This window comes from Triturus cristatus, chromosome 3_2 (genome assembly GCF_964204655.1).
Source record: "Triturus cristatus chromosome 3_2, aTriCri1.1, whole genome shotgun sequence".
Taxonomy (NCBI): Eukaryota; Metazoa; Chordata; class Amphibia; order Caudata; family Salamandridae; genus Triturus; species Triturus cristatus.
The window spans coordinates 448603030-448623047 of record NC_140584.1 but is presented as its reverse complement, the minus strand read 5'-3'; the positions used below and the strand labels follow the sequence as shown (position 1 = coordinate 448623047).

The 20018-nt window shown below is 44.4% G+C and overlaps 1 protein-coding gene across 4 annotated transcripts in view; it reads left to right on the top strand.

Annotated features, from left to right (window-relative positions):
- The window catches only part of GTF2H1 (general transcription factor IIH subunit 1), a 412621-nt gene that overhangs the window by 143805 nt on the left and 248798 nt on the right, over positions 1-20018 (top strand). For all 4 annotated transcript variants that reach the window (XM_085648057.1, XM_085648055.1, XM_085648058.1 and 1 more), the window contains exon 8: positions 9754-9881. In XM_085648057.1, the coding sequence (XP_085504183.1) occupies positions 9754-9881 (128 nt within the window). The remainder of the gene's footprint in view (positions 1-9753; positions 9882-20018) is intronic.

Genomic DNA, 20018 nt, shown 5'->3' with positions numbered 1-20018 from the left:
ACCAAAAATTGTGGGTACTAATCTTTTAATTTTTACCAGTGGGAGGCGTGATAATTTAGAATTTTCTCAGGTGGCAAACATTTAGGCTTTTCATTTTGAATGTTTTGTAAATACACTACTAAGTTTGACACATTTTAAAGATAATGAAATTGATTAGCACCTACATTTAAAGATAATTTTACAGTGAAAATGTGGGGTCTGGTTTCAAGCTCATTTACATTTTTGGTTTTGTTATTTTTTTAACATTACTTTTTTGTTGTTCTTTCAAGTAGATATTTGTTTATATGTTTATTTAAAGGACCTTTTTCATGAGAGTTGAAGCAGGGAAAAAGGCAGGGCCTGCTTCAGGCTGGGTTATTTGAGGGCTTTTTGATAATGAGTGGATAGTGATGGAGCAGAGGTTCCAGTGCCACTGCTGGCTGTTGGTAAGAAGGCCGTTCTCAGCCCTTTGAAGGGAGAGGTTGTGGGGCAGGCAGCAGTTGAGCTGGCAACAGTAGAACACTGTATGTTGCTGCTTGTGGGTTTGGTTTTCCCAACAGTGTCCTAGACCTGAGCAATGCCAGGCTGTCTAGTTGGCAGGAAGTTTACAAGTGCCTCATTTAACTAACACACATTTATTTGTAGGTTGACTGAACTATTCATGTTACCTTTTGCTCTAGATATGGAGTCTCTCTTTAAGGAGGAATGCAGGGCTTTTACTGTATGCTCAGATTAGGTTTTTACTTTGATTCAACTATCGGGTGTGGAATTTATAAAATATCTACTTGTCCATGGGACAGGTTGCCTCATAAATCTACTTGTCCAGTTAAAAAAAAAAAAGAAAATAAGCCATGTGTCCCTCTGGTGCTACGTAGTGCATCAATAAATTATTTCAGTGATCTCATTATATAAGAGCTCTGATAATGCCCTCTCTGCTTATGCCAGGGCTCATTCTATAGTAGGGTTTGAATTCTAGCAATTCCTGACTTTTGCCACATTTCCACAGATCTACATACTGGGACTGGAGGTAGCATTAATCAATAGTTCCAGCGCTAGTGTTCTTTAGAGTCTGTGCAAACCTACCAGCTTGCATGTTTTACGGAGTTTTCACCAGCTCTTCTCTAAATGTTTTCCCCATACTGAGAAAGGTTGGAAATTTACTCCTGACAATGGCAGAAATAAAGCATCTTTCACGGTTGGGGGGAAAAAGTGGTTGGAGGGAAGTGAACTTGTAAATGCTCAACATATTTTTGCATGAGCAAATCTACACATGCGTATTTGCTTGTGCTGAAATGCCATTTCGTGGCCTTCTGTAAATGATTTTGAACTTGTGAAATCTGTAAATCTGCATTAATGCAAGGGCATATATCATGAGTGCACTTTTGTGACTCGATTTAAGAATTGGGCACCTAATTAGGTCTTGAGTAAACCAAGACCTTTTGTTTTCATTAAACTTCTGTCTCTCGCTCAATCTCGATAGACTGACTGCCTTTACTGTGAGTGATAGAATTCTGCTGTTTCACAAGGAGCATATCCGCACAGTCATTTTTTTCAATGTCTAAGAATACTGTGGCAATGCATGCTTTTGGGGATCATGGCAAAATAAGACCCGCATTGACGAAACCAAAAGGTTGACCACCAATGTCAGACCTATTGGATTTGCCAATGGTTGTTTCTTTTCATGTTTCCCATAAATTTGTTAAAACTGTCTGCACTGGTTTTTCATTATGACTACTTTTGGGAATACTAGCATGCATCAACACATAGATGATGCTTCAAAGAAATGGTACCTGTAATTTCACAGTAGTTAAGCAAAATGTTTTTTTCCCTAGTTGCATTTTTTTTATGAACATTTAGTTTGAAAGCAAAGGCTCATCAATCTTGTTTTTAAGTTTCTGCAAGTATGTGCAACTAATCAAAAAGCATTCTAGGAGCATTATACGTAGCCTCATATTGTTACATTTTGCTAAATTTTATGCTGTCTGTCAGCAGTGCAGTCGGAGCTTACATTTTCTTAGCGCGCTCACCCTAATAATAAGGGTCTTTGCATTAATGAACCATAAATACAAGTTTGAACAGCATTAACATATGGGCACATATATTACCTTAACTGCAGACAATGACTTTCCATGATCAATAATGTTAGGACTGTAAACTGGCAGCCAAAGGGTTTGTGCTGCAGAGGGTTGGGTCTACTTGTCCGAAGGATAAAATAAACATCAAAACATGTTGAAATTGACCCCAAACAGTATGTTTTTGGAGTCTGGCTATAGGAATTCCACACCCACACCGGCTTAAATGTTTGACTTTGAATAACCCTTTAATGACATTAACCTTAAAGTAGTCCGACCTTTCCCTGAAAAATTGTAGGCACTTTTCTGGATTGATCTCTTCCTAAATTGTCACGAAGGTCCATATACATAATTGTTTTTACTAAAACATTTGTGTACGATTCGGTCCCCCTTGAAAGACTACACAAATTTGCATAGTATGTGCAATTTTAAATCTGAATGGAAACTCTTGTGTGAATCCTTGGTATTTCTCCATCTTTCTCCATCTTATCTTAATGTAGTGTAGAATACATTGGGCAATGGCCAGGTTATCAAACAATTTTACTAGTACAGCTGGTGCTGTGCTCAGCCACTTGTGTGATACGACTACAAAAATGTGCAATCTGTATGTACATCAAGCTAGAGAAGTGGCTCAGACTCAAGAGAGCAGTTTCTGGTCTTCATCAGCGAAAGAGATCAACAGTATCTGAAAAGCTGCTTGTTTGCAGTCATTTAGGAACATTGCAGCCAAAGGCGTTGGATTATTTCAATGACCCAGCACCCGTGATCTGCTCCCAATCGACAAGCTTGGTTAATGTTTATCATCTATGAGATGGGTTGTTATTGAGTGACCTAGACCTATTTGATGTGACTTTAACTTTCACATTATTCTGAGGTTTTGCTTTCAATCTTAAACTTAAAAGTATCAGTTCATATTTACATAATTGCTTCTTTGTCAAACCTTTTTCGTCTGGTTGAAAATTTAATTCATAAATACATGCTGGACTTTTTTTTGAAGTTTTATCCAGTGGATTCTTAATTTAGTTCGTACTTTTGTTTTTTACATCACACGTCTGTGATAGTGAAAGTTGGGTTCGAGGCATATGAGCTGCAGATTACACACTTGTGCATAGATCGCCATCTGGTGTTGGGCCCGGATGTTTGCAGTTGTTTTTCCTCTTGGAAAGTCTTTGGAAGTCACGAGGTCGGTGACTCCTCCTTTGGTTCGTATTGCGCATGGGCTTCGGCTCCATCCTCAGATTGTTTTTTTCCGCCATCGGGCTCGGATGTAATCTTCGCGCTCCGGTTCCGAACAGCTTCCAGTTCGACTATCGACGCGCAATCCTCACCCCAATTTGCGGTATTGTGTTCGATCGCGATCTCGACGCGCCTCTCATCGGCAAGACCTTCGATTCCAGTCGTCGACGACGGCCTTCGGGCCTACCCAAGCTCCGGTCCTGGCTAATGGAAAGGACTCCCTTTAAAAAGTGCCCTCGATGTGGGTCCAAATTCCCCCACACCGATCGCCACGAAGTATGCAATCTCTGCCTCTCCCCTGAACACGAGGCTCGAGACTGTCCGGCGTGCAAGTCTTTCCGGTCCAAGAAAACTATTCGGGACCGAAGGGCCAGAAGAACCATGGCACACTCCTCGACGGCGGTTCCGGACGACATCTTAGGGAAGGCGTCGACGCTACAGAACAACATCACACCGAGGGACTCATCAGCGCCTCCGAAGCCGACGATTCAGATGTGGAGGACATCACTCCGGCACAGAGGGTCGTGAGTACTAATCTACCACCCCCCCCCCCCCTCCCCTCCCCCTCCCTGGCACCGAAAAAGGCTTTGGTCACGCCTTCGCCTCCGGGCCCAAGCAAGACCAAAGATACTGCTTCCCACACCGCACCTTCGGGACCGGTAAAGAAGCCGATGAAGCCTTCCGGCGGCTCGAGCCAGCCCACCGTCGGTGCCGATAAACACTCTTCGGCACCGAAAAAGAAAACGGCCTCCACTTCGACACCGAGAACCGCACCGAAACACTTGGTGTCGAAACCCAGCTCCAGCTCCTCGGTACCGACACCATCTTCGGGACCGACAAAAGTACACAAGGCCACCGACACTTCGAAGCCGAAATCCATCTCGGCGCCTACCAAACAATTGGACCTTTCCAAGCATGGTTCCAAACAACGAACCAGCACAGATAAAGCCAAGAAACCAACGGCCCGACGCCTTCGGCGCCGACGAACCAACTTCACCAGAACTCTTTACACCGGATCCCTTACAAAAAACACTAACCAAGGATCCCAAGACTCGACATTTAATGCTCTCTATCAAAAAGAGACAACTGGAGAAACCTGCTCCGCCTCCACCTCCAAAGAGGAAGGACTCTGCTGCCTCCCCTTTCAGACTACCTTCCCCACCTCCACCGCCCCCTCCACCTTCCCCTCCTCCACCTTCTCCACCCCCACCTCATCATTCCCCAACCCCCTCTCCGGATGATGATGATGATCAGGGGGATCCATATGATGACATAGGAGACGTGCCCCAAGACGTATCTACAGGGTACCCCACTCCCACAGGATCCCCAGACCCATGGGACGATTATAATATCCTTGACATCCCTAACGTCCCACAGGATGAACTTTACCCTTCCAGACCTTCCCCACCAGAAGACTCATTGGGGTTCAACCATCTACTACAAAGGGCCGCACACTATCACAGGGAAGATCACTATACCAACCCCGTGGAGGATGATTTCCTCCTCGATACCTTTGACATCACACATAGGACCACCTCCATATTGCCTATGCTCAAAGGCGTTATACAACATGCGCCGGAGGTCTTTAAAGACCCAGTCCGAGCCAGGGTCATTAACCCACGCATTGAAAAGAAATATAAATCCGCCCCTGCAGATCCCTCCTACATCAGAGGGCCAGTGCCACTAGATTCTCTGGTAGTGTCCACAGCACGTAAAAGGGCTAACTCCCAGGCGTCAGGCGAAGCACCACCACCTGACAAAGAGTCCCAACTCTTGGACGCATCAGGCAAGCGTACTGCATCCCAAGCTGCCAACATATGGCGTATCGCTAATACACAACCACTACTAGCCAGGTATGACGGGGCCCATTATGACGAATTAGAAGCCATAATGCACCATCTCCCTGATAAATACAAACCCAAGGCCAACGAGCTAATTCAGGAGGGCAAAACCATTACTAATACCTCCATACGTTGTGCCCTAGATGCAGCAGACACAGCCTCCAGGGCCATCAATACTAGTGTCCTCCTCCGTCGCCGTGCCTGGCTAAGGATCTCTGGTTTTAAACCGGAGGTACAAGCCTTCATCCTCACCATCCCTTTGACCAGGAACATCTGTTTGGCCCGAAAGTGGATGAGGCCCTAGAAAAGATGGAAAAAGGGCACAGACACGGCAAGATCTATGGGAGCCTTACAATCACACCCTCCCAGGCGCTCCTTTCGCCGCTCTTTCTTTCGGAGCACATCCAGAGGCTACTCCTCAGATACCGCCTCCACTTCATATAAAGCCACTACCCAGTCCACCTTTACAAGGGGTTACCAAAGAGGCGGCTACAGGGGCAACAATAACAAAGGCAGAGGCAAAACAAACACCACCCACTCTGCCACCGCACCTACCCAATGACTTCCCTCCACTCCCCCCAGACCATCCCACTCCGGTCGGGGCCAGACTCCAAAATTTCCTTCCTGTCTGGGCTACCATCACCTCAGACAAATGGGTAACACAAATAATTCGGTCAGGCTACTGCCTAGAACGAATATCTACCCCCCCAAACATTCCACCCAGACAACGCCCAATGTCTCAAGAACATCTAATACTCCTAAAGCAGGAGGTAATCTCCCTCCTGCAGAAAAGGGCAATAGAACACGTTCCTACCAACCAACAAAATATGGGGGTCTATTCCCTATATTTTCTCATACCAAAAAGGGATGAGACTCTACGGCCCATCCTAGACCTCCGACCCTTAAACCGATACATACACTCCGACCATTTTCACATGGTAACGCTTCAGCAGGTACTTCCACTGCTTTCCCAAAACGACTTCCTGACCACTTTGGACCTAAAAGACGCTTATTTCCACATTCCAGTGCACAACGCTCACAGGAAGTACCTCAGGTTTGTAGTGTACGGCTAACATTACCAATACAAAGTACTCCCGTTCGGAGTCACAACCGCACCACGAGTATTCACCAAGTGCCTAGCAGTGGTGGCAGCGCATCTGCGAAGACAACACATTCATGTCTTCCCATACCTAGACGACTGGTTGATAAATGCCAGTTCATACAATCAGTGTGTACAACACATGCACGCCACTATCCAGCTACTTCACCAGCTAGGCTTCACGGTAAACCACGAAAAGTCCCATCTACAACCATCCCACATAAAACAATACCTCGGTGCCACCATAGACACCTCAAGAGCGCTAGCCTACCCCAATCCTGCCAGGATTGCATGCATTCAGGCTCTACGTGCAAAATTCATGGCACAGCACTCCCTTCCAGCTCGAGTGTTTATGCAACTAATAGGGATGATGGCCTCTTGCATCTTCATAGTACCTCACGCAAGACTCCAGATGCATCCTCTCCAAGAGTGCTTAGCGCACCAATGGAACCAGGCCCAAGGTCAATTAACAGATCTGGTGTTGGTAGACGGTCGTACCCATCACTCTCTGCAGTGGTGGACCACCACAAACCTTTCCAAAGGTCGACCGTTCCTGGACCCGGTTCCCCAGATAGTACTAACAGATGCATCGCTCTCCGGCTGGGGAGCTCATCTATTACATCCCACCATCCAGGGCAAATGGACACCTCAACAGAAGTTACACCATATCAACCATCTGGAGTTACTAGCAATCCTCTTAGCCCTAAAATCTTTTCAAACACAGATTTCAGGCAAGGCAGTCCTAATCCGCACAGACAACATGACAGCCATGTATTATATTCAAAAACAAGGCGGCACACACTCTCCACAGCTTTCTTAACTAGCACAGAGCATATGGAGATGGGCCATACCCCAGAAAATCTTTCTCCTAGCTCAGCATGTCCCAGGAGTGCAAAACACGGTGGTGGATCTGCTCAGCAGACAAACGCAACAATTCCACGAGTGGGAACTCCACCCGCAAGTTCTTCACCCGTACTTTCAAATGTGGGGGCATCCACAGATAACCTCTTCGCCACCCACAAAAACACCAAATGCCCAAGATTTGCCGCCAGATACCCACACCCATTGTCCAAAGGAAATGCGATATGGATGAACTGGTCAGGCAGATTTGCGTACGCTTTTCCGCCTCCCCACTCATTCCACTAGTGGTGCGCAAACTACAACAACACTCCCTCACACTAATCCTAGTAGCTCCAACTTGGGCCAGACAACCGTGGTACACCACACTGCTGGAACTATCTGTAGTACCGCACCAAAAATTACACCTCTCTCCACACCTCTTAACCCAGAACCATGGAGAGATCAGACACCCGGACCCAGCTCAGCTCAACCTTGCGATCTGGCTCCTGAAATCCTAGAATTCGGTTACCTAAATCTTCCCCCTGACTGTATGAACGTCATCAAAGAAGCTAGGCGACCTACCACTAGAGCGTGCTACGCCTCCAAGTGGAAACGTTTTGTTGTCTATTGTCAAAACAACACCATCAATCCCCTAGATGTGTCCATTCAACACATCATAGGCCACTTACTCCACCTACAAAGGTACAATCTAGCCTATACGTCCATTCGACTGCACCTCGCAGCCATAGCAGCTTACCTACAAAACAGGCAGCACCTATCACTTTTCAGAGTACCTGCCATTAAAGCCTTCATGGAAGGCCTTAAAAGAATAATTCCCCCCAGAGTGCCACCCTCACCTGTGTGGCACCTAAATATCGTTCTCACGAGACTAATGGGACCTCCCTTTGAACCACTACACAAATGTGAACTTCAATTCTTAACATGGAAAACCGCCTTTCTTGTAGCCATCACTTCCCTCAGAAGGGTTAGTGAGATACAAGCACTTACCATTCAAGAACCCTTTCTACAAATGCACCATAACAAAGTTGTTCTCCGTACCAACCCGAAATTCCTCCCCAAAGTCATTTCTCCCTTTCCCCTAAACCAATCTGTAGAACTACCAGTATTCTTCTCACAACCACAGACCGTTGCAGAAAGAGCTCTCACACACTAGATGTCAAACGAGCCTTACTCTACTACATCGAGAGAACCCAACCTTTCCGTAAGACCAAACAACTGTTTGTCTCTTTCTCTCCACCACACAAGGGCGACCCCATCTCCAAGGCAGGGATAGCTAGATGGATTGTCAAATGCATTCAAATTTGCTACCACAAAGCAAAACGAACGCTATCCGTTCCCCCCTAAAGCCCATTCTACACGTAAAATAGGGGCTTCAATGGCTTTTCCAGGAAACATCCCATTAGATGATATCTGCAAAGCAGCTACATGGTCAACACCGCACACTTTCACTAAACACTATTGTGTAGATGTGCAAAATAAGCAACAAGCTAGTGTGGGCCAGGCTGTACTCAAAACATTATTTCAAACCACTGCAACAGACACGGGTGGTCGCCGCTAAGGATGGGTACTGCTATATAATCTATGCACAAGTGTGTAATCTGCAGCTCATATGCCTCGAACAGAATATGCTACTTACCAGTATGCATCTGTTCTTGGCATGTAGAGCTGCAGATCTACACACGTCCACCCGCCTCCCCGGCTACCTTTATCTGTTCCAGTTTATCTTATTTAGATACAACACACTTGGGCATCTTCACTGTTATTACTACGCTCCATCTTTCCCTACTGGCGAAAAACAATCTGAGGGTGGAGCCGAAGCCCATGCACAATACGATCCAAAGGAGGAGTCACCGACCTCGTTACTTCCAAAGACTTTCCAAGAGGAAAAACAACTGCAAACATCCGGGCCCAACACCAGATGGCGATCTATGCACAAGTGTGTAGATCTGCAACTCTACATGCCAAGAACAGATGCATACTGGTAAGTAGCATATTCCTTTACATCTGTTTGACTATCTTTTCTTAGAACACAAACTTAATTTTACTAGATTCTTCCAGATTTTTTTGGCAGTGCTGAGAAGACATTTGGTGTTCCAAACTATTTGGGGGGGGAAATAATTCCGTAAGGTTTCAGTGGGGAACAGAGCTACGCCTCATTAATTACACATCCCTTGAGTTCACCCGATGACTGGACTTTGATAAAGAGCCGAAGTTAAACAGTTATTGCTTTTGTATCATTATAAATGTGCAGGTATATTTTGAAAAAACTGTTACATTTGTGTCTAACGAGGGAAAAACTAAAATGTATCTAATATTTTTCTGACTTCTAGTTGTTTTGACTCTGATTTCATAATTCTGAAGTTTGAATGAGAAAGCAGGGGTATTCTAAATTGTGGGACGTAGCTTCTATAAGCTTTCATTAGTTTTTTTTACCTTCCTCTGTGTACCTAATGAAATTTTAAAAAGAGTGAACACATGCTAAGAGGGGAGGAAAATCCTGCCAAAATCTACTGTTGTATCTTAACCTTTGCATTGCAAATAGCTATACAACTAAATATTATAATATGTATTTTGAACGTTTTTATCTAAAAGCTAACAAGTAGTTGTTAGTAGGGTTATACCTCGAATGTCACGTTTATTGGTTCTGTTGATACTTTCTTTGTAGGGTTATGGCCTTTCATCTGTTCCATCTACGTCGAATACAAAATCGTTAAAGGAGAACAGCAATGCTGCTATAATTAAACGCTTTAATCATCACAGTGCCATGGTTCTCGCTGCTGGTCTTAGAAGAGAGTAAGTCTCGTTTCAACGGCTCTTAGAAAAGAGTAAGTCTTAGAGCAGAGTCACTACGCTGGTGTCCATTACTACAGCTATGCAGCATATTCTTTTTTCCCAATTAATTTCTGGCTTTGCAGATTTGCACGTTGCACTTTGGCAGGTTCATTATTATTTGGTTCTTGTGAAAATACAACATTTTCTTAAAATGTATTTGTTAGATGGAAAATACATACGGCCAAGCATCTCACTTTAGAAAAAAGAGAATCATGATTGAACTGCAACGTTTAAAAAAAAAAAACATTTATTTATTGAAACATTAGTACAATACCAAATATCGGCCGCTGTAGTAGTCCTAATAAGTAATATGTCAAAAGCAGAATATAGCATCATGCACTGTGCAAGGTTTATTAAGAAATAAAGTGGTAAACAATCAGGAAATAGCCACAGTTATCTGTGTGTATATTCTCTGTTTCAACCTGAATCACCAGCTAGCCTCCTAGATTGTAAGTTTACCCCTGTTGTGAACTGACCCCAACTGTCCTGTGATATCATATGTCCCTTCATTCATCCATGTTGTTTCTTACCATTCCAGCACGATAGGTTCACAACAAGATCCATATATCTCTAAGCATGACTCCCCCAGGTGGTAGTGTACCAGTATACTTTTGCGTTTGTGCTGCAAGTCGCAAGGTCCATAAGCCATTTATCTGCGGTGGGAGATGCTACCCTTCTCACCGCCATAGCCACTCGATTCTTACCCAGGAGCAGGGCCATTTCAACAAATTTACTACTAGGCTTAGGTACTAGTTTGAGAACCATGTAATGTTGTCAGATCCTCAGGCTGCAGTGTCAGGCTCTCAGTCCTTTTTAAGGTTAGGAACAGTCTGCTCCAGTACTCTGTGATCACCTTGCAGTCCCATTCCAGGTGCAAAAAAATCAGCCTCATGAATGTTAAAGCTTTCACATGCATTTCTGTTCCTCCCCTCATATTAATGCAGTCTGGCTGGAGTGTACTAGACCTGGTGGAGAAAGTTGTAGTGTAGTAGTCTGTCTTCCGTTCATGGCGGCCTCTTTTGTCCTCCGACAACAGTATTCCCATTAGGCATCTGTCAGTTTGTACCTAAAGCTGTTGACCATCTAGGCCTGGAACGATGCCCCAACTTGGGCATTTCTCTCAGGATTGTAGTGTAAATTGTGTTGATTATTGTGTTGATTATTTTTGTAGTTAATGTGGCAGTTGCCGGAAGGCTCAACAACCTCGAGGAAATGCCTTTCGTATGCCGCACGGAGCCTGGCATAGAGATAGATCGCTAGTGGTGTAGAAAGGCCTTTTGATAAATATTCCTCAAGGGTGAGGTATCCCTCCCCCTCGCCTCCCCCACACACATATATATCTCCCTGTACCAGGATATTTTTATCCTGCAGGTGTTGTAACATCAATGGTTCACTAGTAATTGGCAGTTTGGGGTTAGGGGTCAGTGTAATGTGCGGGTAGTGTACAAATGTCTATGCCAGTAGGTCTAGCCAGTCGTGCCCATCTTGTGCAATGTACTACTTGAATGTCAAGTCCTGGTCTCGCCAGAGGCTGCATGATAACAGTATTAAGCTTGTGGGGTTTTGCTAAGCCCAGTTCTAAGTTTTGGTGTGCTACTTGTCTGTAGTTATGGAACCAATATGTGGCAAACTGCACTTGAGTTATGAAGTAGTATATTGCTAAATGTGGTACGGTCAACCGCCCCCTTGATCATAGGGTCTCTGCAGCAGTTTCCAGCTGACTCACGGCTGCTTATCCACCTATGTGAGATTAATTATTGAGTATTGTAAGCAGATAAAAAAAACTCTGGTTCAGCGGTATCTGGATATTTTGGGAAAAGTAGAGGAGCTGCGGTAGTATCACCATTTTGATAATGTCAATACGGCCTGCTATTGTTCTGGGCAGTTAAAACAATTTGTCAACATTGATTTCAGTTTTATCTAGTATAGTGCTCCCTCAGGATCACAATCTGGTCTTTATGGATCAGGATCCCGAGGTAACAAATGGGGCTTCCTGTCATTGTAGTACATCTATCCAAGATAGCGGGGTTATGATGTCTGTTAAAGGTAGCATAAGGGATTTGGACCAGTTTATGTCAAGGTCCAACCCACAACTGAATTCAGTGATATCCGAAAGGCTAGGGTCCAAGTTATGTTATGTTATCTGTGATTTGTAGAGCGCGCGGCTACTCCAAGGAGACCACCAACAACTAACCAAACGAAACACCCCTAGTCACCGTAACAGAAAAGAAACCTAAAGCTGGAAAAGCCACGTCTTCAGGTTTCGTCTAAAAGTCAAAAGGTCCGGACTCCGGCGCAGTGAGAGAGGAAGATTGTTCCAAAGTCGGGAGGCCATAACCTGAAACGATCTTCCTCCTACCTGTGAGAGCCTAACCCTTGGAATCCGTGTCAGGGACTGGGAGGAAGATCTTAAAGAGCGCTGAGGTAAGTAAGGCTGAAATCTTTTCCGTGGGTACGGTGCCCCGATCCCGTGGAAAGCCTTAAAAACTAGGACTAGAGCTTTAAAATAAATTCTTTTTTGCCTTGGAAGCCAGTGGAGTGAAGACAAAAGATGTGAAGTATGTGTTCTAGGCTTCGTTAAAAAAATAGCCCCGGCAGCCATATTCTGGATGATCTGTAGACAACTCAGTAAATACTCAGGGAGTCCCAGATACAGCGAGTTGGCATAATCCAGTCTCGATAACACAAAGGCCTGGATCACTGTTTTACGATGTGATACTGGGAGAAGTGGAAGAACATTTTTCAACATCTTCAAAAATCCCAAAGCATGTGCCTGCCACAGATTGGACTTGCATCTTCAGAGGGAGAGTAGAATCCAATTTAACCCCCAGATTTTTCACAATCGTGACTTCCGATAGTGGGGGGGGGGACATGTCTTGTGGCCACCAGGAATGCCAAGCTTCATGGGGTTGGGAGCCAAAAAAGATGATCTCCGATTTCTCAGAGTTACACTTTAATTGGTTGTCATTAAACCATGCAAAAATCTCCTTGAGGCAGTTTTTTATGCAGTCCCTATCAAACTCCGAGCCCTTCTCGCACATGAACAACAGTTGAGTGTCATCCGCGTATGACACTATTTTAGCGCCATGCTTCACGGCGAGAAGGGCAAGAGGGGCTATGTACAGATTAAACAGCGTGGGACTAAGAATAGATCCCTGCTGGACCCCCACATTCAAGGAGGGGATTTCAGCTGAAAAAGGAGGTGTTCAGACTGTTTGAGAACGGTTACTGAGAAAAGATCTCATCCATTTCAGTACCAAGCCTCCAAGCCCGCCCTCCTCCAGTCTTTGCAATAGACGCTTGTGAGGGACGGTATCGAAGGCCGCTGAGAGATCAAGAAGCACCAGAACTGCGCTCCCACCCCTATCCAGCGTGGCTTTAACCGTCTCGGCCACCACCGTGTTTTTTTTTTTTTTTAGAGATGTAGGATTTTAGCGCTTTTCCAAACTTGAGGCACAAGGCCCTCCCTCAGAAGAGAATTTAAAATAGTGTTTACAATAGGATTAATCACTTCTGCTATGGACGACAGAACTTTTGCCGGGCAAGGATCTCAGGGTGAGCCAGACTTGAGATTTTTCATGAGAGAGAGAGAGAGAAAGACTGGGACTAATATTAGGAAATTGCAGGAGACATGCGTCCCGGCTGTGGTCAACTACCACCTCCTCACAGGGTTTAGCCTTAAAAGAATTCTGAATTCCCAGAATTTTGTCGTGGAAAAAACTAGCCACACTAGTGGGAGTGAACGGGCGACTAACAGAAGAAGGGGAAGAGAAACCTTTCACAATAGTGAAGAGTTCCCGACTCTTGTTAGCCGCCTGTTCAATTTTAGTCGCAAAGAACGATTAGTAAGTGCAAGGGTCCTGAATGCAAGAGCATATAGTGATGTGAACACCCTGCGTGTTCCAGACTGAATGCCTTTGTTGCTGTGTATCTCATGACTCTGACAGGAGCTGCTGCAGCGTGATTCATTACCGCTTTCCCAAAACCAAATGTAAATCTTTGAACGGTTCCGACGCGATTTTTCACCGGAGTTGTCCTCACTTATTTGATCTAAGCCTCCTAAGAGACCACATTTGATGAGGAGCTCTGCGCCTCTGAACAATTCCTTACCAGGCCCTCCTAGACCGCCGGCTAGGTTACCTACTTGTATTTTAATGTCCTGATGAAGACCCTGCGTGACGATTCAAAGTCGCACTTATTGGGTTGAAACGTCGACGGAAAATGCTAGGACCAGTGCGAGACCTGCTTTTCATATAATTTCTGATTTATCCATGAAACAGTGTCATTGTTTGCCCTCGATACTGGCCCTTTCTTTACATACTGTACATATAACAAAGTTCTGCATTTGTTCACTGTATATATTATGCACAATTTGATCACCTATGTCACTCTGTCACACTGACTCACTTTACAGTTTATTATCTTGGTAATCCTGCATTTCTAATGTCATTTGTGCTCGGCTATATAAATGATGTAATTTATATATAAAAAATGACATTATATTCTTCAAAACAAGCCTGATCTTTGATTTGCATTCTAAGATTGTGTGGTCAATTTGATTGATTCCCCTTCTCTCCTTGACTCATCCTTTCGATAAAGCAATTGTTTTACCTATACCCGACAGAACCACTGTTTTCTTATAATAAGTGTATCTCATGTAGCCTTCCAATTAAGGGTTCCAATGCCGAGACAAAAATTATCATGGGCACCTTGCCTCGTCGCGTGTTGTATAGTGATGCGGCCACAGATACAGCCCTTCAATCGTATGTGTGCTACCGAGTAAGTATAGAGCAGGTTTAGCCATATCATCATTGCTTTGTCTAACTCCATTCTTATCAACACTGCCCATAAATATAGCTATTTTATGGAATCAAACGCCTTGGCGGCGTCCAGAAGCATTGCCCCTGCCCTTAACCTTTAATTGTTTGCTCATCAAAGTAGGGTTTCTAAGTTTGGATTTTCGCTCACACAGACAACCTTCCCAGGCACCAGACTTCAGTGCAAATCTTCATGTGGCTTCACTGGTGCCAGGTGATGCAGTCTTGTGTTTCAGAGATGATATTGAAGCTAGTGTGCTGGTTCTGGCATAATCTTTACCCCCCTCAAGTTTGAAACGCAACAAATTAGATTTTTGTAGGTTGCAAAGTCCAAAGCTGAACTCGGTTTATGGGAAATGGAGTTTATTATCGGGCTTGTTTTAAAATATACCAATCTCTTTAGTTCCGGCTCTGATGTCTTGTTCTCTCTGATCCCTGTCGATCAAGACCGTGGTGGTGATGGCAAGCAGTATAATAACTTACTCTCTCCATAGTCCAATGGTGTCCTATTGGCAAATTTAGAAATTGTTAATGGGCTGGATATAGCAGCAGTGCCATGAGGTCTGACCAAGGCTGAACATAGCCATTACTTGACCATAACAAGGATAGCAGCAGATACGTTATCTATACTGATTCTCATTGAGCATGCAAAATAAGATATTCACCGAAATGATCATAGTCAAACAGTCCCCTGGGGAGGTCCTTCCTTCCATTCAAGGGGGATTTTTAGCATGGCATTGAGTCCTGTACCCCAGCCTTTTCCACGTCTTCATCAAAGAAGCACGGCTCAGCTCTGCCTGATCCACCTTGCCTGTATGCTCATCCAAGGACAGGATGTGGCGCAGCGGCCAGAGCTGTTGACTCGGGAGTTTGGGATCTGGCTTGGAGTCTAAGTCACCGCAACATCCTGTGATTCTGGGCAAATCACGAATCTCCCCGTGGCTATGGACACTTTTATGCCACATAATTTTTAATCCCAAAAAGGTGAGTTTCGCCCCCTTCTAGCCATGAGTTTCCTCAACAAAATGGAGGACAGAAAATCTAGATAGTTGCATTGCAACAAGTTTGCTCTTCAGGAGCAGGACTCTTGTTCTACTTTGTGTCTCCAGAACACCTCTATTGGTATTCGAATTGCTCCTTATTCTATATAATATTTGAGGTTCATGGCTGGAGATCTTCAGTATAGTTCCAACCTCCAAAGTTGTTACAGAACAAACTTGTGACTGAAACTAATTATTTGCATACACTTTCTTTAAACTTTTTGAAATTCTTCTTGATGCCCTCCTAACTGAATCGGCTATTAGGAGCAGCAATGGAAAACCACTCCTCCAGGTATTCCTGCTGATGGTCGGGCTTTTTATTCCCCCCACCCCCCATCTAGAGTGAAAGCTAATACAGATCTAGACATGCAATACAATTGCCATGGTTTCCCTGAATAAGCACTTGCTTAGAAATTCTGAACTATTTTGCCTCGTTTGTCAGAACAATGCCTTGCTCACTTACTGATCTCTTGGTCATTTCCGACAGCAGAGATCACTTGCTTGTTATGTATAGCAGGGTTACCCCTCTTCTGATGCAGAAAATTAAGCTAGTCCCACCTGCTTACTGGCAGCAGAGGTGTGCATTACTCTGCCGATTTGGACTGGTGCATATCCGTTTATCTAGTTGTTTTATTGGTCTGTCTCCATCCATCCATATATATATGTATTCATATATGCATCCCGGAGTGATAAGTGAGTCCTACACAGCAATACTGCCATAGCTCACATAGGTTAAATGGATGCCCTGCTCGCACCCCTGCAAAGCTGGTCACAGAGATTTTAAAAAAAACTTATTTTGTTTAAAATGGATAGTGGCAAGATCTGTCCCCACACTATAGAACACTATTGTCAGGAAATCATCATCTTAAAACCACACCACCCACCCTTACTTGGGCCACGGAACAGTTGAATTAAAGTCCTCTCCCCACTCTGGCCCTCTAAGCCCAGCATAGAAGACCCCATTCGGGGAAACCAACTATTGCAGAATTGAGTCCACCAACAACAGCGTAATGCACTATGGAGTAAAACCATTTGTGATTGTTGTGCTCTAAAAATACCCTGAATAATGTAGAGAAGCCATATTCTATGGAGAGGAGACCCCAAATAATAAAATGGAAACAAGAAATGGAGTGACATAGATTGCCAGGATAATACTTCCATGAGTAAATAACCGCTAGAGACTATCTTATCTAAATTTACTGACATACACATTAAAAAAAAAAACACATGTCTTCAACTGTGCTGGTCCACAACACAGCAGCCCGAGATTAGAATGGACTTAAACACACCCAGTCATCCGGTCAGCACATTCACCCAACAGACACTCCACCTGCAAACGTGCAGCCCTATCCCATACAATACAATGCAAGGTCTGCCGAGACCCTAAGAAGATGGACTGGTATAGGTTTGGCAAAGAGTCAAATGACCTGCGCCTTCTCTGTTCTACAATCCGCAAAGACAACCGAAAGCACACCATGTATGGGTTTGACTGGTACGCCACTGGGACGTCACAAGGACGCATCACCTTTTACTGTATTAAACGTAGGCTGTCCACCTCATGGATGACCCTCTATGGATAAATCCTGAAGTGTATAAATCTGCAAGGTAAAAAAACTGGTCATGTAATAAGTGGCCATGGTATGTAAAGTGGAAAACCTTAAACCACTTTAGAACAACGGAATCAAACTGTGCCATTGGGGCATAATCAATGGAATTGGTCATCTAGCACAGAAGGAGAAGATTAACGGCCCACTGCCTTGTGCCAACTATGAATGCCAACTCTTCCAGGGAGATGACAGATCTGATCTTCCAAGGTCCTGCTTTTTGCTCTCCAGAATTTGTGCATGGAGTATTTCTTCTTAGTATATTTGCATGCATTTTGCATTTCTTCCCTGACCGCTGACTCATCTGACACTGAAATACATGAGGCACAGGTAATTCTGATTGCTGCAGAATAAAAACATTGGCCTTCATACATAGACCCTCTTTACCAGGGAACGACTTATTGACCCTGAACGTGGTAACATTCCACCCCAGCTGCGCCTAAGCCGGTTTGCCTGTAAGTTAAAAGGTTTGGCATTACCATTTGAGTTTCCCATAGAAGTTCTGGAAGCCGTTATTGGATACAAAGTATTTCAGCTGTTTGATAGACTTAAGCAACTATAGGGGAACCCAGTCGGCAGGGGGAGATGCCCACAAGGGAACATGGCGGCCCGTTAGTAAGCCGGCAGAGAGCTGCTCTGTGCCACCTGCTCAAAAATAATGGAATAGCCTCAGAAGACTAACCTCCACCCGCACGCCTTGTTTCTGCCCGCTACGGCTTCTGAGGTGATGCACTGGTATTTAACCGGCGGCGGTGGTGTTTTCGCCATCGTCTGTACTCCTCGTTCTTGGAACTGGAACAACCGCTTTAGAGTTGAAGACGGCTTGGAATTTGTCCTCCTTCAAAGGGTCCTAGCCAGGCACCCAGAATACAGTGCAACGTGGGGGAGAGCAGATAAAGGAGGTAAGCCAGAAGCATGGTATGAGTATACAGCTTATGTATACAGTCCCCCTGCCTCTCATGAACAAAAATCTGACTGATAAAGGTAGTGAGCCAGCAATTCAACCCAAGGGGAAAGATCTACCTGTTAATTCTGACAGGGAGGTAACACTGGGCAGAAGATATAAATTAAGATCTAATAACCCTCTTGGTAAAGCGGTGGTCTCTCAGATAGAAGCACAAACTAGACAACCTTTAGCTTCCCCCGTTAGGTAAAACCAAAAACAAGAGTCTCCCTGTTAAGACTGGGAAGAGCACTCCTTTAAAAGAAAGGAAAAAGAGATCAGTGCCACGAGCCCCTTGAGTCCTTCTTTAAATTAAATGTGCAGGTTAATTCACAGTGCAGTATGGAACCCCCCTAAGGAAGCAGCAGTCATGGCGTGAAAATATTTCGACTTTACCGCCAGCTATTTTAGTTTCAAACACTTTCTCGCCCTTGAGTGACCCCACTTCTACTCCAGAATCGGAGGATCCTGATTTGGTAGGGAGGTCCGACCAGATCTCTGCCAGGTCAGCTAAGGAAGTTACTAAAGATACTTCAGGTTTAGACGTAGTGCAGGGGCTATTGAGCCAGCTCTCGCTAGAGATTAAAGACCTCTTTGCTGCCTAAGAAGCTAACCAAAATAAATTCAAGATACTTGTAGTAGTCTGGAACAGAATCTGTCGGTACTAACAAAACGTGTGAAGGTCCTGGAAAATAAAGTTCTAGAACTGGGGACAGACGTGCAAGGCCATTCTCAGGAACTGGATAGGCTTAAGACAAGAGAAAAGGATCTATCAGACAGACTAGAGAGGATGGAAAACAACTCTAGAAGGGATAACATCCGGATTCTTGATATCCAGGAGGGAGCGGAGGGGGATAATGTTAAAGCTTTTGTGGTAGAGATCTTGTCTAAATCCTTTCCTCAAGTCGCTTCTGCCTCAATCTGGGACACAAAAATCCAATAAGTGCATTGTGACCCTTTCAGGCTTAATCCCGGTCGGAAGAAGCCCAGGGAAATCCTGGTGTACATACAATCGTACTCCCTTAAGGAAAAACTTTTAGGGGCGGCTTTAAAACTGAAAACTATTCAGGTTCAGGAACTATAGTTTAAATAAGGTCCAATATATCCAGAGTGACAGAAGGTGGGAGTTGGGCAAGCGGATGGACCCCCTGAGAGAATTGGGTGCCCAAGTTCAGTTAAGGTTTACAGCATTCCTTAAAGTGATGTGGGCCAACAAAATGTATAACTTTCATTCCCCAGAGGAGGTTGATGGTTTTTTGTTAAGCAATAAGGCAGGCACTTAGCTGAGTGAGTTTAATAAAAAATAAAAAAAATTAAAGTTGAGTTTATGCGGGGAGTTACCAACAAAGAGCCAGCTAGTTACGCACTTCCATGCTCAGTAAACCAAGTCCTAAACACAACTTATTATATAAGGACCAATGTTGGATGCTATGTAAGTACAAAATATACGAAAGTCCTAAAGGAGAGTAAGGTATTCCACAGTTCCACCGGATAGGATGAAAAGTCGTCAAGGCTTCAATATCAAATGTTCTTTTATTGGTTTTCAGACCCATATCCATTTTCCAAAACGGCCAACAAGTGTTTCGTCCGTACTTGATAAGTACTATGACTTCCTCAAGGCTAATAGCTAACTGATAGTGATTCCAGAGGCCAGTAAATAGTACCGAAGATAAGGTATCAAGTCAATGAGAAAT